The 18,219-nt window shown below is 41.0% G+C and overlaps 1 protein-coding gene and 1 long non-coding RNA gene across 2 annotated transcripts; one reads left to right on the top strand and one right to left on the bottom strand.

Moving 5' to 3' along the window:
- LOC110403368 lies at nt 333-6,277 on the bottom strand. Its single transcript, XR_002441629.1, has 3 exons — nt 6,176-6,277; nt 3,873-4,093; nt 333-1,799 (listed from the first exon to the last, which is right to left on the bottom strand). It is a non-coding gene; the product is annotated as an uncharacterized LOC110403368 (long non-coding RNA).
- Nucleotides 6,417-14,685, top strand: RSPH1 (radial spoke head 1 homolog). The gene is made up of 9 exons (XM_021406510.1): nt 6,417-6,564; nt 6,968-7,081; nt 7,196-7,301; nt 9,409-9,499; nt 9,731-9,866; nt 10,647-10,718; nt 11,948-12,167; nt 12,586-12,729; nt 14,501-14,685. Exons 1-9 carry the CDS (start codon nt 6,511-6,513, stop codon nt 14,545-14,547), a joined length of 984 nt encoding a protein of 327 aa, XP_021262185.1. The 5' UTR covers nt 6,417-6,510; the 3' UTR covers nt 14,548-14,685.

The raw sequence follows: 18,219 nt of genomic DNA, 5'->3' as shown, positions 1-18,219 counted from the left end.
ATCTGTGCATGCTGATGTTTGTCACTTCTGCTGTAACAGCCATTTAGCAGAGATAAAAAAATAGAAAGGGAACGCTCCTGAGGAAGTGAATTGCATGAGTTGTGTGGCTGTAGCTTTTGCACCAGCGCAGGAAGGCTCACGGGCAGCGGTTATTCCAATCAGCATACATGCAAAATGAAGCTGTGCCTGTGTGTCAGGGAAGGTCAGCCCCATCACAGCGCATTTGTATACATGGTGAGCCACTCCAAATTATCACAGGAACTATCATTATCATGCAGGATTTTAAATATATTTTGGCTTGCCCTTTTCAGTTCCTTAAAGAGTTTAGCCTTGCTTTAGGATTTATCTTCCACTACAAACCACATGCTAAAAGCACAAGCCAAGCAAACACAAAAAAAAAAAATCTTTTTTTTCCCCTACTTTTCCTATTAAAATGCAGGTGCCTTCCTATTCCATTCCTCTAGCATCACTGACACCTGCTGGCTGTTACACTTCCCAGGACTGATATAATCGTGGCTTCTAGCTGCCTTTGTTAGTTCTGCATGCTTTGTTTTCCCAGCAGAGCAGCTGGGATATTGTATAAGCAATTCACATCAACACTGGGAGCTGTCCAAATAAAACCTGCCACCAGGCTTTGGCAAGTAAATACAGAAGTACACCCAGAAGAGCCAAAAAGAAAGAGGCTCTGGAGGATGTGTCTGTATGGATGGGAATAGAGAGGTAGAGCTCTGCTGCAGTCATCCTCAGGGATGGCTGGAGGTAAGCCAGCTCTGGTCTGGAAGCTGTGTAGCTGAGTTATCACAGCATGCCCTGCCTCCTGGTGAGAATTTTTAGCTCTGGCACAGGGCCACGATAGTATGACTACACAGTTTCCAGACTGGTAATTTTTACCACATCTATCTTGGAACAAAGCTCGTGAGAAACACCAGAAAAATAGATCAGCAGATGACACCACAGTGTCGGCAAAGCCTTTTTCTCAACTGGGTCTAGTCAGTGCCCAAGTGCTAAAGGCTACTTACAAAGAAAATCTATTGCAGGACGAACATGGAAGAGGCAGTGAAACTGTCTCTGCATCCCCTATGTAAAGACAGATATTGCTGTGATTGCAGGAGACATTTAAGTATATGTCATTTATTTCAACCCTGGGAGTTGCCTATCCATTCAGAATCAGAAAAATTAGGTCAAGTCAATCTTGCTGGTAGGACACTACTCTTTGTGAGGGCTTTCCAGAGGGGTGAGGAGGGAAACTGTGAAATCACCTCGTGTTCTCTGAGGAAAGACCCGTGAAAAAAGCAGGCATAGCAACAGGGGTGTCTACTGTGGTAGAAGCTACTGGATGAAGTCCCAGGCAAAGCTACTGCTTGTACAGATCATTGGCCCTTTAGCTACGATGGAGCATCCCTGGTGAGGGATCCAGACCAGCTCTATCATACTTTAGCCACCTGCTCACAGAAAAATGATTAAGAATGTACTGACAATGCAGAATTTAAAAATACATATCGAGTAGTATTATTATAAATGGAATCTGTAAAGCAAGATATAGCCAGCCTAACTGACAAAAGAAGAACATTTATTGTGAGGACCTTATCTTGAAGAATTTATTCTGCTTCCACCATGAAAAAGCATAGTTTTTTTTTATTACTTTGCCTTTATTTGTACTCTCCTTTAATTGACCAGAGGGTTGAGTTGAAGTGCAAGACGTGGCTACAGAAAGAATGTCTGAGGAGTAGGCAGATTAAACCAGACAGATAAATAGGCTACTGATGGCCTTCATTTCTCCATGCTTGCAGACTTGGTTGCTGAAAAGCAATCATACAAGAAGGGAGGGCTGTGGCATTTTTAAATAGAAGTGAAATACCAGAACAGTTACAAATAGAAAGCAGACCAGAATAGAGAGCCTACACTAAAGCAATTGCCTTGCGAGACATAAGTAAGAAGATGTATGAAGTTATCTGAGCTGATGGGAGTGAGAAGGCAGCAAAATAGTCCCAATCTACCTCAATCATTTCATTCTTCTCTATTGAATTCATTCTGAGTTACCAGATTAGGACTTTAGATGTTATGGGGAAAAAAATAAAAGGATTGTGTTGCTTTATCTTTATGTCATTGTAAACTGCATATAAAGAGAGAAACTAAGGTTTGGAAGAATTGTTTGTTTGCTTGGTTGGTTTGGTTTGTTTGATTATGTCCTTAAATAAACAAAATCCACTTGCAGAAAAAAAAAAGAAAAAAAGAAAACCGTAATATTGACACTGCTTTGTTAACACTGACCCTAAAATATTTTTTATTTCAGGAATGCTGACTGCTTTCTTTGTAGCAATGGTAATGCTGACTGTCATAAAAGCTTTGGGGAAAGACATTAGCAATGATTTCCTAAATGGAACAGCAGTGACGCATGTATGTCCCAGTTGCACCTTAGTGGAAAGGAAAACCTTAAAGAAAAGCTTTGAAATTTTCCCATTTGTCTAAAGAATGGATTGTACTCTGTGCTTCAAAATTAGAAGTAAAGTCAGAGGAATAGAAGGCAAAGTATAAATACAATAGAGCATTCTCCCCTGGCCACTTTGCAGGAGGGAACTGAAGGGTTAAATTTAGCCAAGACTGAAAGAAGTACAGCCAGTATTTCCAGAACAGCTTTCCTACAACCATTTCTTTCCTAATCATCTGGCTTTCAGAATATCCTGATACTAATCGCAGTTGATGGTGGCAGTTGTGGCCTAGCAGGGTGGCTAGAAAGGTCATTCATTTGTTTTTCTGGCTTATTTATGAGCACAAAAAGAGGTTATCTTAACTTGGCGTGCAAACAAACTAAGCAGCTTTTATTTTGCCTGTAAAGGGCTTAAAACAGATGTGCAGAGAGGAGTTGCCATTCTGCAAAGGATTTTGACATTTCAAAGTCTGGTTCCATTCTGAATTGGAGGGAAAATAAACCACAGAAATATGTGGAAATCAATGACAGTAAATTCCACTTCATCCATCCTTTGCTCCCAGAAGAAAACATTCTGGTTAGAATATTTTGAATCCTTTAAGTGTCTCATAGTACATATGGCAGAATAATAACCTAAAGACCTGAAAGATATATTCTGAAACAAGAACTTCATTTTAGATATTATTTTAATTCTCTAAGCTCACAATTTTACTCTGAAAGGCCGAAGTCAACCTGCTTATATTTCCATTTCAGGAGGAAGGTAACTGATTTTGTTAGGTTATTCTGACAACCCCACATTAGAAATTGCTAGTATGTGGTACTGACCACACAGCGCATCAGCCTATGGTTTTAGCTTGCATAAAGAAAAAGATGTTAATGAACATTTTTTATGGAATAACTAAGTATTTCCCCACAGTTTAATTTCTATCTTTAAATACCTCTCAAAAGACGTAATCTCATCCTCACAGGCCAGCTTCTAGCTATAGAAAATTTCAAATCATGCGTCACATGTTTAACTGAGGTCAAACTTTGTGATTCCAACAAACAGACACTCACAATATCTGCCATGTTGAAGTTCAAAGCAAATTTAAATGTTATAAAGAAAGAGTTCTTGGCTGTTCTCCAAGCAAAGTGAACTGTTCCTCCCTCAGGCCCTTTCCTCTTTCAGGACTCTGAAACAAGCTACCCAGCAAGAAGTTAGCAATAATGACGGGAATGTATGTGATAGCTTGTCATTTCTTTCTGTGTCTGTCCCAGCTGTCCCTTTGGCCACGTGAACTTTGAAGCTAAAACATCTGGTTATTTTTGTCATTGAGCTGAACTGGGATCACCTCTATATACATGCCAAAAATATTCTCCCTTACTGCTCTGAGCCATGGTGTCTGCTTACAATTAATGTGCCACTCACAGACTTAGTAAGTGTTTTTATAGTTAGAGACATTACCTTATTGTACATAGAGGCATCTAGCCTTCCTTAGGTGAAAGAAGAGTCGTAAGCATCATCAAGAGTAGTAAGAGAGGAAGTGCTGATGCTTTGGAAAAGTGTACTCAGATCCAATTCTGCAGGAGGCAAGCAGTCGTAGCAGTAGTTTACATATTCTGCAGCTACTTATTAACAGGGCAGCCATTATGCAAATCAGACTTCCCTTGTCAAATGCTGGCATTCTGCATGAAAGAGAAATAACCACACAGTTTTGAGTTAATAAATGTATAGCTGTGTAATGCTCTGCCAACTAACAAAATTTAATTTCAGCATTCTTAAATTTTTCAGACAGAAAGCACTCTCAAAGTAATGACTGAGTGCTAACTCAGGAGCCAGAAGGGTTCTTATTAGCTAAGAACAGGATGTATTTAACAATAGCTCTCTTCCTTTTTCATCTTTACAAAAATGACAAACAAAGAGACACATGCTAAAAAGTGACACAACTCAATACTGGCTCTTTCAATTTCTACCTATGAGAACAACAAAATGACCGGAACACGTGGCTTATCTTTGTACAGAGATCCTGTTTTTCTTCTGGTTTGGGTGGAAAAGCTTTGACCTAGATGACAAGGTGACCTCCACCATACTTTCCAACTACTTACCCCTCCTTTTGCTGTCTGCCCCAGGCACCTCACCACCCCCACCCAGCCCTGTGAAACCTCAGCCATTAAGTTACCACACAATGTGACAGCGAGGTAGTTTGCTGCCCCACACCATCACAGAGTGGCTGTGGTGAGAAGGGAACTCTGGAGGCCCTTTGGTTCACTCCCTGCTCAAGCAGCATTCTGTGCCATGAGCAGGCCCCTAGTCCTTGCCTGCAAGCACTATGAAGCAGGCATAAGTGCTCCCACTTTACAGAGAAGCAAAGTACTCCTTGCATCTTGCAAGGCAACCTGCCCGCAACACCTGCAAGAAGCAGACACGAGCTATGATGGAGTGAATAGTAACTCTCTTAGTGACCACTAATTCCTTTAGTGAGTAGTAACTTCCTTAGCCAGGGAAGGTTTCTAGAGCATTTCCTAAAGAATAACAAAGGGTTGCCTTGCATTGAGGTAAATAAAATAATTTTATAAGAATGATTGATCTAGCATACTGCAGCTCGCATATGAAACATAATGAATTGTCCAAGTGGAGCTGGTATTGAGTGGTGTCCCCCATGTGTACATCCTGGGACCAGTACTCTTTAACATCTTTATCAATGACATAGACAGTGGGATTAAGTGTACCCTCAACAAGTTTGTGGACAACACCTAGCTTAGTGGTGCAGTTGATACAATAGAAGGAAGGGGTGCCATCCAGAAGGACCTTGATAAGCTCAAAAGATGGGCCCATGTGAACCTAATGAGGGTCAACAAGGCTAAGTGCAAGGTGTTGCAGCTGGTTCAGGGCAATGCAAGATATATGTACAAACTGGGAGAATAATTCCTTGAGATCAGCCCTGCTGAGTGGGACTTAGAGGTCCTGGTGGATGAAAAATGTAACGTGAACCATCAGTGTGCTCTTGCAGCCTGGAAGTCCAATGGTATCCTGGGCTGCATCACAAGAGGGGTGGCCAGCAGGGAGAGGGTAGTGATTGTTCCCCACTGCTCTGCCAATGTGTGGCCCATCTGGAGTACTGCGTCCAGGCCTGGGGCCCCCAGCACAAGAAGGAGTGGAGCTGCTGGAGAGGGTCCAGAGGAGGGCACGAAGATGATCAGAGGGCTGGAGCACCTCTCCTGTGGAGGCAGGCTGAGGGAGCTGGCTTGTTCAGTCTGGAGAAGAGAGGGCTCCACAGAGACTTCATTGCAGCCTTCCAGTGCCTGGACGGAACTTACAAGCAGGAGAGGGAGTGACTTTTTACTCTGGTAGATGGTGATGGAACGAGAGAGTGTCTTCAAACTAAAAGGGGGAGATTTAGATTAGATACCAGGGGAAATTCCTTCCCCAGAGGGCAGTGAGGTGCTGGCACAGGCTGCCCAGAGAAGCTGTGGTGCCCCATCCCTGGAGGCGCTCAAGGCCAGGTTGGATGGGGCCCTGGGCAGCCTGAACTGGTGGGGGACAGCCCTGCCCATGGCAGGGGTTGGGGCTGGGTGGGCTTGGAGGTCCCTTCCAACCCAAACCGTTCTATGCTTCTGCGATTCTCTGATCTTCTGATTCCGTGAGAATGGGGTGTGTAAAATGTCAAACAAGTCTTTTCCAAGCAGGTAGTATTGGTGCTTAATGCATACAGAGGGTGGCTGCTATGTATTATTGCCTCTCCTGTCCCCTGTCAGCCACCCACTTACACTCATTCTCCTTTTGAGGAAGAAGAGCCCTCTTCTTGCCTCCCCACGTTGATTTAGCTGTAAACTACACTGGTACGGGAAAGCATCCGGACCGTTCTGCTGCGCTTCGCGTAGAACACAACAGGCACTTTGGTGCGAAATGTAGGGCCCGACCACCACCAGCAGACTCCCGCTCTCCGCTAGTTAACGCGGCGCTCTCCCGACGCCGTCCCCTCAGAGCGCGGGGCCGCGCCCTCAGCACCCGGGACAGCAGCGCGCGCCCCCGCCGGCCGTTACCGCGGCGCAACGCGCGCGCTCGGTTGCCATCGCGACGGCGGCGACGCGGCGGCAGCGGCATGTCGGACCTCAGCTCAGAGGAGGCCGAGGAGGAGGCCGAGGCTTACCTGGGGGTCCGGCGGGGAGCGGGGACTCGGGGCAGGGCGGGGAAGGGAAGAGAGAAGTTACCGGTTGTGGGGGCTTTGATACAGTAGGCCCCATGGGGAGATCTCGCGGTGCTACATCAGTGGGCGCGGTAGTTGCGGGGGGGTGGGGGAGGCTGAGCTGTTTTGGCTGGGACCTGTTTTCTTCACAAGTCGTCCACGCTTCCCAGCAATGCGTCAGGAAGGGAGGAAAGGCTCTGGGTGCTGGAATCTGAGGGGAGAGCCTGTGCAGAAGCAGCATGTGTTGGCCTTTCTGCACGCTCTGCTTGGAACAGAGCTGGAGCACCTCTGAGCAAACATGGGTTCCTCTAATTTGGTTGGATTCAGGCAGGTCTATTGCTCTTAAACAATTTTTCTAATTGCATTTGATTAGGAGTATGATGGTGAGCGCAATTCTGAAGGTGAACGGCATGGACGTGGGAAAGCACTGCTGCCCAATGGTGATACATATGACGGTGAATATGAGCACAGTCTCAGAAACGGGCAGGTGAGACAGTGACCAGACAGTGGTTGTATGCTTGTGTTTCTCCAGTTCTGTGAGTCTCAGCACTGTACCGAGTGAGAACTGACAAGATTTTTATCCATATCAAATATCTTTCAGGGGACCTACAGATTTAAAACTGGTGCTTTCTACATTGGACAATATCTTCAAAATAAAAAGCATGGCCATGGTACTTTTTATTATCCAGATGGATCAAAATATGAAGGTAAAACAGTGAACACACTTGCAAAGATTTCTGTAATTGAAAAGACACGTTCCTCCAACTCCTGGAATGCAAGAAGATAGCAAAGTGGAGAGTGCATTATTTTAAGAAGATGAATTTGCTATGAAACATTTTCCTGTTATTCCTTTTTTACTATGAGCTCTCAGAGCAGTTTTATTTATTTACTTTATTTATTTATGGGGATTTACATGGGATTTACAGAAGTGTGGTATTTAGTAGCAATTTGTTCTAGACACGTCCTTATTTCAAGTGACATATTACAAGTCCTGAGAAACACCAAGCATCTTGTCTAATTCGATGCAATCTTGATAGAAGGGAGTATAATTGCTTATATCTAATTGTCTGTATGATGATTAGAATTGCTGTGTTCAGTAGGGAATCATAGAATCGTTTGAGTTGGAAGAGTCCCTTGAAGATCATCTAGTTCAATTCACCTACAATGAACAGGGTCACCTACAGTTAGATCAGGTTGCTCAGACCCCTGTCCAGCTTAACCCTGAATGTGTCCAGGGATGAGGCATCCAGCACCTCTCTGGGCAACCAGTTCCAGTGCCTCATCACCCTTATTGTAAAAAATGTCTTCCTTATATCCAATCTAAATCTCTCCTTTTTTAGATTGAAACCATTTACCCTTGTCCTGTCACAACAGACCCTGCTAAAGAGTCTGTCTCTCACACTATTTCCCTTCTTCCAGAAGAATATCTGAAACCCCCTGAATATTGGTTAGGCTTCAAGGAACAGTCTTTCTCACTTAAAGAAGACAAGAAGGAACCTTCACATTGTGAGAGCTAGAAGCACAGAGCAAAAAGAGCAGCCCAGTTATTGCTTACTGGATGGTATCCATCTGTGATATATTATTTTTTCAAGTTTGAATAGAATAGTAATTAAGGCACAAAATTTGGCATTCATAAGCACACTGGCTGAAAGGACAATTTTAGCAAATTAGCTAAACTAAACAAGTTCTAATTTTGATTTTAAGTGGAGATGTCGTGTGCAGGTAGCTGAATAAATTTGTGAGAAGAGGGACAGACAGAGAAAAAAAAAAGAGTAAGGGCTTAGAATAAAGAAGAGATTGATCAAAGAAAGGGCAAGAGGGGCCCAGAATGAGGTGAAAGGGATCTAGGGAGAAAGGTTATGTCTACCTTTGAGTATAGTTACCCATATGACTGTCTTTTTCAAAGTGATCTCAGAAGTGTTCTAGAGAGAGAAATGAGGAACCCCTGTTTGTGATAGCATGTCAGATGATACCTGGAGATGGGAATGAAAAGGAAATAGTACACAGCAGGATATATCTTAAGCTAATATAGTTGACATGAGAAATACCATGGGCCTCTGCTTCAAATCATCTTCCTTGTATTGATTTTATGACTGTTGCTTAAGAAGCAACAACTGAGGCAAGAAAGAAAAAACTGAAGGCAGTGGAGGTGAATGAGGAGGGAACCAAAAGGCATAACTTCAAATACAGATAATAGAACTTGGAAATTCTGTGGGGGGGGGGAGCCTTTCCTTGCTAAGAAAGAGCAAATATGATAGTGTCTGAATAGAGGAAGAAAATTATCTCAAGTGAGAACATTAGAACTTTCTTTGCCTCTAACATAGAATTGTTCATCCACATATACCCAGATCAGAAAGTGAAAAGTTGTTGGATAGTCTTGTGTATGGAGCTGCTATCTACCCTGTTGCATCTAATGATGGCTCATCTCATTGTCTGTCAGAGTTCTCATCCATTTGTCAGATGTATAATAAATTGTCCTTTTCTTTGCCATAGAGCATCAGTACCTCTTTGATTTAATCTGTTTTGATATTAACATTGACCTAAGTAAACACTGATAGGCAAATCAGATATGCTTTGAGTTTAATTGACAAATGTTTCCCTTTCACTTGAGATTTTTTTGTATTTAGTGGGAGAGAGTGGGATTTGTTTCTTTTAGTAGTCAGTCATAATGGTGTCATAGTTTTCTTTTCCATCTCTAATAAGGTGTATTCTCCACTCAGCTAAATTCATGTGTGATAATTTACAAACTGACTGCTATATCACACAATTAAATACACCATATCTCACTGTGTTATTGATATGTTCTCGTTAAAGGAAGCTGGGTAGATGATCAGAGACATGGCTATGGAGAATATACCTACGCAAATGGAGACACCTATGCGGGAGAATGGTTTAACGACAATAGGTTTGTTTCATTCTTACAGTGACATTTGAAGTCACTCTGTAGCATTACAATATGATAGTTGTTTTGAAAGTGTGGCTGACTGCAGCAAATCAAGCGCCACTGGGTGGCGTTTGCAATTTAGTCCACCTTGAGCCATTTGAGCCACTTAAATAATACAGTTTTAATACCTTAATTCTAATGACATCCTACGTTCTTCATAGTCCATAAAACAAAACCATTTTTTCTCCTTAGGCATGGGCAAGGTAAATACATCTATAAAGACACTGGATCTATGTATGTTGGTGGTTGGGTAAATGGAATCCAGGAAGGAGAAGCGGAACTTATCCACCTAAATCACAGATATAGGGGCAAGTTTTTGAATGGAAATGTAAGTGTGCTAGAAAATGCTCAGTTAATTTGAACATAGCATAAAATTTTCTTAATATGATCTACTTGCACTTAAAATGACAAGCTAGATCCTGTTCTTGTGTAGTATTTCTTGTACCATAAATGTAACGGATGAAACTGAGTTGATCTGCAAGGCAGAAAGCCAAGTGTCTGCAACTTTGCTTTCAAACAGTATTACAGAATCACAAAATTGTTAAGGTTGGAAGACACCTGTAGAGGTCATCCATTCCAAACCCCTGATCAAGCAGGGACACCTAGAGCAGGTTGCCCAGTACTGTGTCCAGGCATATTTTGAAGATCTCCAAGGAGGGAAATTTTACAACCTCTCTGGCAATCTCTGACAGTGCTCCATTACCTTTGCAGCACATAAGTGCTTCCTGGTGTTCAAATGGAACCTCTTGTGTTCCATTTTGTACCCATTGCCTCTTGTTCTGCCATTAGGCACCACTGAAAAGAGCCTCACTCCATCCTCTTTGCATCTTCCCTCCAGATAGTTATAGACACTGATGTGATTCCCCCTGAGCTTCCTCAGGCTGAACAATCTTAGCTTTCTCAGCCTCTTCTCACAGGAGAAGTGCTCCAGGCCCTTGTTCATATTCGTGGCCCTCTGCTGGAGTTTTACCTGTATGTCCATGTCTCTCTTCTACAGTATTGTTATTGACCAATGTATGAATTTTGTAGTAAAGCAGATTTTACATTTATATGCTTAGAATTTCCTAACTTTATAGTTCTACTCACTTCTTTGCATCTCTTTGTGCAGCCTGAAGGTCATGGCAAATATATCTTTGACATTGGATGTGAACAGCATGGTGAATACATACAGTCAGAGGAGGTAAAAGAGACACTGAAAGATTTACTGAATATCAGATAACTCAGTAAATTTCTGTTGAGTAGTATATGAAATACTTTAACATCAGTACATATAGAGTATCTTAGTTCTAACCAGTCAAAAAAGGATGCAAACTTGTGGTTTCTTCAGTACTAAATAAGGTTTCATTTTGCTCTTTTGATTTAACTTCTCCACTGTGTAAGCTCAGACAACTAAATGGTGTGATTTTTGCCCTGCTTGCAGACAGGAATGCTTTCTCCTTAGGCTTCAGAAGAATCAGGACCTACCCCAAATATTTTAGGTTTCTGTAGTTTTAAACCACACAAAAAAATAGATATTTGTCTGTAAATTTAACTGGTGTCCCACTTTATTCTGAACACCAGAAAACAAGGAAAATATTTATTATCGTATTTCTGAATTGCTTGATGCTACATCTGCAAAAGATAATTTGCAGAAGGTTCTTGTTTTGGAAATGTGTCCCATCATTTTCCTCATCCTGTAAGAAGCTTAATTTTCACAGCTACTATTTGTAGGGAGCAGCTGGGATAAGGGCTGGTTCTTCCTTCTCCTCCACTCATGAGCTTTTCTGAATCTTTCTGATTAATATGATATAAAATGGCTATCACAATAAGAAATGTATCTTAATATTTTGATTTCAAGAAAATATTCCACATTTTACCTCAGTTTTTTACCTCTGATGTCCAAGACATTAATTCCTATCACATACTCTTCAAAAATTCTCTAATGCAACCAAATTGCTTCATAACATAATTTCACTAAGGTTCAACTTTCTTCTACTGTATGCATTTTACCTTTTCCAAAAGAGATTTACTTTTCATTTTTCTGTCTCTCAGCATTGGACCTGTAATTTTATATCAGTGGTATTTGGCGATTAGTCTTAAGAACTGGAACGATATTCCCGTGAGAGAAATGATGCTTTAACAGGTCCCCCTCGGTCATTCTGTTTGAGAGAGAGACAACAATTTTACCTTTAAGAAAGAAAGCTGGCAAGCATAGATCAGCAGTATTGGTCAGCTGACTTCAACAAAGTTCAAAGCATAGTTTTCTTACAAGATCTGTTGTTGAAGTTCCTCCACCTGTCGGTGCTTTAAAAGGCTGTCATATTGCCATTTGAGACCAAGTAAAGAGCTTTTAGCACACAAAATCATCAGCTTAGCTACTCCTTTACTACTTATAAGAAGAGATCCTGGATGTTAAGAGTTGTCTTTTAGGACAAGGAGGAGGAAGAAGAAGAGGAGGAGCCCTCTTCACTTGCTGAACCAAAATGGATAGCAACAGAAATTACTAAATTAATACTCTGGATGCCCAATGTGGAAAAAGCACCTTCTCCCAGTGAAGGCCCCCCAGCAGCAGCAGCAGAGGCAGCAGCAGCAGATGAAGCAGTGGAAGAAACAGCAGCAGATGAAAAAGACAAAATGCAAACAAATGCAGGTTTGTTCTGATGGACATCTAGGAACCCTGTGTTTTGGCTATCCCACAAAACCATGTTTTTCATCTTTAATTTTGAGTACTGTGAGAGGGATTTTTTTCTCATGTTATTTACCCTATACTTAGTATTGAGGATTTCCGATCCTGTTCGTAAATGTCACAGTATATATACACATCTGTTCTATCTCACGTAGCGTAATAAGATACAACTGTCTTGGTAAGCCTGTGAATCATTTTAGTCTATGTTATCACCTGTTAGACAAAGTTGATTATAAATTGCTGCAAAAATATGTGTGGGTTTTCTCATGTGAGTAGAGTCTTCAGAGTTCAGTCAGTTATTAGTTGCTGCATGAAAACAATGACTGAGTGCAAATTTGTAAAAATTAGTTTTCTTCAGTATTTCTAATTTCTCATATTTTAGTCACTGATGAGTCTGCTGAGCATAGGGATGATGAGCCTTCTCTTCATAAAGCATCCAGTGAAGTTTTTAGCCCAACAAAGGATGCAGAAGAAGAAGATGAGGGAGTAAGAGAAGAAGAAAACAAAGAAGGAGAAGAGTACCAAGGTGAGGAATGAGGGACATGTGCTCATTCTTCCACATGCAGTCAGGTTTGGAAATGATGCATATCAGTTGGCTGCTACTGGGAGGCTCATTATCAGGCTGAAGAGAACGTGGGGAAGTCTACTTTTTGTCAAGATAGAATTTCTCTAAAGCAGTAAACTGCTTTTAAGCAGTCAAGTTCATATACTTAAACAGTACAAATTAGTGATACTGTATTATCTGTGTAATACAGAGTTGACAGCATTCGAAGAGCTGAGTTTAAAAGTGATCACATTTGCAAGCTTCCTTTTGTGCAAACATGAGAGAGTAGCCTGGGGAATTAAGGTATTTTTGAGCACACGATTTTTCTGTTATGAATAGAACTGTATGTTCTCATTCTCTCAAGTTAAAAAAGAAACAAGGCTTAGGTATTGTCATACATTGTGATTTGGAGAGACAAAGGCTAGTGTTTCATTGATTGTTCCTCTTAAAAGGCAAAGAGCTTTGAAATTTGGATGCTCAGGTTTTCTTCCAGGCAGTTCAGAAGCCTGTTTCTATACAAAATTACAAAAAGGCAGCATAAAAGGAAGCATCTGTGTTTACCCATGCGTAACTTACAAGCCTCCATTCAACTGTGTTTTTTACATTTGCTAAATGTTAACGTTTACAAATTTCTGATGTAGGAAAACATTAGGTAATTTTCTCCATCTGTAGTCAACACATTTTATAATAAATCAAAGCAAAGCACTATCTGTAGAGATCAGAAAGACTGTTAAAAAGAACCCGAAAATTGCATAGAGATATAAACATTAAGAGCAGATCTAGGAATTCTCTTAATTCATTTGCTCTCATTTTTAACTCATCACCTCTGAAGGTAATCTCTTGCTTCAGGGCAGACTAGCCAGTCAGCTGATCAGGTGTATAAGACTAACGTCTTGCAGGATCCCTCAGCTGGGATCAGATCCAGCAGAAACCTAAGCAGACTTCCTGCATAGCTCTGCTTTGGATTTGGCAAGAGTTCAATGAGCCTGATTTGTCTCAAAGTCTCCTGCACTCAAATAGTTTTTGACTGAACTTGATTCTAACCGATTTTCTGGCCTACTACCGTAAAGCAGATTTGGTATCCTCACTGTTGTTTTATTATTATTACTATTTTTTTAAGGGCAGTTGGATCCATGCATCTGTCAGAGACTGTATAGATGCATATTCTAATGCACGAGAACACGGGAATGCAATAGGTGTTTTTGAAGGTCTTTCAAGTTCTGTATTTCTAGAATGAAAGAGCTGGATTTTTCCAAAATTTTCAGCATAATACTGCCAGAATTAATTAGCAATGTATTGTTCCCCTTGTCTTTGTATTTATCAAGGTTAAATTACAGTAAGAGGAAATGGTTTGAAAATATGCAAACTTTGAGGAACGGATGTAGCAAAATCTGATTTCTTGCAGGTTTGTGTTCTCTGTCCTGTGACCATCATTTTTTCCACATAGCAACTCCGTTCTAACTCCATGTTTCTATGAAATTCCTTTCAATAGGAGACATTCTTAGCTATTCCTGAGTTACATATGGGCTGGCTGGCAGTCAGTATGTGTGTGTACAGAGTCTGTCTGGCAGCTGTGAAACAATGTATATCAGTTAAGTTCAAGAACTGTCAGCAAAGGGCAGTAGGAATGAGGACTGGAGTAGACAGCATGATTCTGGAATTATGTTTTAGGCTCCTAGGATTGCTTTCCAGTATTTTATTATAAAATTCATTTTAGTTTTCTATTTATTTTTTAAAAACTTTGCCTCCACAGGAACTGCTAGTTTAGAAGATGAGGAGGAATCAAAGGAAGCAGAGTAACTTGGATACAACTAAAGGCAAATATAGACAGAAAAGGAAAATGCAGAGTAAATCATTAGTTAAGGTAAACCTGCAATATTTTTATTCATATCTTCATTATCTTTTGAATAAACATTTTTGTCACTGTTCTGTCTGGAATATATCTCTCCAAAACTTTTACGATCTCAGAACACATAGCCTCAGGACCGCTTTATTCCATACAGAGGCAGGCAGTTGCTGAATTCAGTATGGGATAATTCTGGATCTATATAGTCGTGTCCTCACACATTTATGGAATCAAAGTTTTGAAACACTTGGCATGATAGTTCTAAAGTGGGTGGAACATATATACATCTAGTAACTGATTGGACCACTTGTGCATGTGGTAAGTAGGTTGCTTTTGATAATCTATGTTCATTTCTTCACAGGAAGATAGATGACTTTCAAACCTGATGAATATCTCAGTATTGGCCAAAATTTCAGAACATTATATCCCCCTTGGGAGTTAGTTAACATGCTTGAATGTAGTCTTAGAATCATTTATGTTGGAATCGAAGTCAAGAACTCCAGCTCTATCTGTATCCACTATCACTGGACCACCAATTATAGCGCCACATTATTCACTTACTGTAAGCTGTTATCACTATTCTTCAAGGTACCAAGCTTAAATCTCTCCTTACCTGATTTGCAAACCTGTTGGCAGAGATGCTGTTATTCCACTTTGTTAAATGGCTTCTGTATTTCCTTTTTCCTCCAAGAGTGACCCATGGTGCTGAATGTTGAAGCACTACCTCTACCCAAAGACGTACTACCAGTAGTTAATCCCCAGGATTGTATCCCCTTCTACTTGGTCTCTTCCAGTTGAGGATGAAAGAGATATCGCATGGGTTCCCATGTCCTTTGCCAGAATCCTGTATTTATTCTTATTTTGCTCCACATCTCCCCCAGTAGTATTATTGATAGTCACACTAATGAGCAAGCAAGGAGGCAACAGTCATTGGACAGGATGAGTTTTGGCCATGCTTCTACAACACCCATAATCTGGTCTCTTGTCAAGCAGCAAACCTCCCATGACAGCATATCTGGTACACAGACAGGTGCCTCTATCCCCTACAGAAGAGGACCTCCAGCTGCTAACACTTGCTGCTGCTTTTTGATGTTGATGCTTTGTCTGGGGCCAGTTAGCTTGGAATCCACCCTTTACAGCCTCTGTTCCCCTCCCGTGGCTATTGGGGCTCAATACCAACTCTCTACATCCAGGTCTGAGCAAGAATGCTGGAACATTTCTCCTGCTGCCAGAAGCTGTGAACTTTAACAAACTCCCTCAGAGGAGACTCCTTCCAACACTCCATCCAGCACAGCCCCTAGCCATCCCCTCAACCTCACAGCTCAGGCTCTTGCCTCTACAGAGACCCCAGTGATACCTCATTTGCCCTCCTTGGTGGTATACAGTCTACACACCTCCTACAGGTCCTTTATGTGATCATGCAACATCTAAATCACTACACAGAGCCTCACCAAGAGACACCATCTCAGATTGTGGATACAACATCCCCCTGCCCAAGCCAGGCCTAGACTGACACTGCTGATATGCCAAGGGTATGTACTTTCTCTTCTGGTGTCAGAGGTCAGGCCCAGTAGCTCATGAGCATTGGTGAGCACAGTCCCACACTGATTGGAGGAAAGTTTCTGCCTTCCCTCAGGCCCCAAAAAACAAATCAACCAACCAAAAAAAAAAACAAAAACAAAAAAAACCCCCAAAGCAACAACGAAAACAAACCAACAAAAAACCCCAACCATCAATCACTAATGAGCAGGTAGCTCCTTTTAAATCAAGAACATGTCAATCAGAAGAGAGCTACCAGGAGATATCAGCTGAAGGAGGCCTCTAGAAGCCACCAGAATCAAATGGCATCCTATAAATACTAAGTTAAAAGTAAAGAGCAAGATAGAGCTGCACAAAATATTGTGCAAGCAGTATATGCTACAGACATATATTTTCTTCAGGTGATAAAAAGCTGCTCCAAAACATTCTTTTCCTGATAATATGTAAACAAAACCTTAATCATTAACAGATGCATCTGTTTAATTGACTTCCTTCTGAGAATATTGGTATGAATGCTGATGGGCTTGGAGTTTGGGGCAGAGAGTTGCTGGCTTGCAGTAGTTTGCTTTTGAAGTAACGTAACTGGTTTGGGTCTGATTAGGGTAAGAGATGTTGAGCTGACATTGCTGAAACAGGACTTGAATATTTTTTTATTCATAAATTTTAGTTTGGGGGAAAATAAAGGAAAACTTTTAACAAGTTCCTTTTCTCTACAACTCAACAACTCCAGCAAAGATATGCCAAGAAGTTTAAGTTACTGATAAATATGGTTTAATAGAAAGTGGGGGTAGGGAGGTAAGTCACACAAAATAAATAGACTTTATTACTTCTTCCTGCAATGTTTCGCCCATCAGAAATGCCATAGTGAGAAATTTTGCATGCAAACTTTTCCCTCCTGTCTTACATGTCTTTTTTGTTTTGCAATTTCTTGTCACAGCATTGTGACTTCAATAATAATTTTTAGAGGTGATTGTCTTTTCCTCTTTTGGCTTTCTTTGGTGAAGAGAAGTGCTGGATTATTACAATACCAGCATACTTGGCTGGTAATTTTTTATTTTTAATAAAAACTTACGAATCATTAGTTTACCAGCTGTTTACTCAATATATTTTACTGTAAATTTGAGAAAAGTCAACATAATGTATTTCCCAATTCAATTCCATTTTAAGGTAATCTTCAGTTTAAGAAGAGTTAATTCTTGAAGGATTTATGAAATTACCTTTTCCTCTTCAGCGCTCAGTGCTGTACTCTTTATTAGTACGTTAGTGACCTCCAGTGGCAAAGCTGCGAAAAGTGCAAACTGGCTAGAATACAGCTAAGAACATCTGGAAGCCTCTGGGTTAGAAAGGGCAGCTGAGAAGATGGTTTACTCCTTTAGGAAACCAGTGCTTTTGTAGAAGAAAGCATTTCATTTCAGTGTAACTTTCAAAAATACCCTACGGATAATTTGTAAACTCATTAATATTAGTTACTTCATCCCTATTTTGGAGAGAAATACTCCACCAAAAGTTGTTGCACTGAGGTGTGCTAGTCCCTCTCATCCTTCTGCCTCTTCACTTTTCAGCAATGAAGAAAGACAATAGTAGTCATGTTTGAGACCTCTTCCTGAATAGTGTGCTGAGTACAAGAATATGATGTTGATCTTAAGGCTTTGAAGATTTTCATGCAGCTTTTTGTTCTCAAATTATTATTCCAGTGTTCAGACAACTTACTCCAAAGGCAGCACAAGGATTCTTTTTAGCCAGTGCCTCTAATATTGTTTTAGATGTCCAGCCTTTTACCTTTAAATCAATGACACATAAGCCAACGTGGGATTTAGGTTAAAGGTCAGTAGTGCTCTCCCAAATCTGAATGTTTGTGGGGAAAAAAAAATGGTGCTCAGAGTATCTACACAGCACGTGCCTTGGAAAACATCAGAAAACCCAGTCATATTTCACTTGCAGAGCTGTATCTTCCCAAGAGATGGGACTCTTTTCACAGTGATGAAGGAAGCTCATCAAGAGAGCTCACTGCAGCTAAACAAGGCGCCTGGAGTTCTAAGTTCATCTCAGACCAAGAAAGTCTGGAGCACACCTACTTCCTCCTGAAA

The sequence above is a fragment of the Numida meleagris genome, chromosome 1 (assembly GCF_002078875.1).
Source record: "Numida meleagris isolate 19003 breed g44 Domestic line chromosome 1, NumMel1.0, whole genome shotgun sequence".
In the NCBI taxonomy this organism is placed as follows: Eukaryota; Metazoa; Chordata; class Aves; order Galliformes; family Numididae; genus Numida; species Numida meleagris.
The sequence above is the reverse complement of the archived record's forward strand: the minus strand, read 5'-3'. Positions and strand labels throughout refer to the sequence as shown.

Excerpts from the sequence above, each read along its gene's own strand:
- RSPH1 (XM_021406510.1), top strand. The coding sequence starts at position 6,511 with ATGTCGGACCTCAGCTCAGAGGAGGCCGAGGAGGAGGCCGAGGCTTAC. Across the intron at positions 7,082-7,195 it reads ACAGTCTCAGAAACGGGCAG|GGGACCTACAGATTTAAAAC; the intron begins GTGAGACAGTGA and ends AATATCTTTCAG. Across the intron at positions 12,730-14,500 it reads AGAAGGAGAAGAGTACCAAG|GAACTGCTAGTTTAGAAGAT; the intron begins GTGAGGAATGAG and ends TTGCCTCCACAG.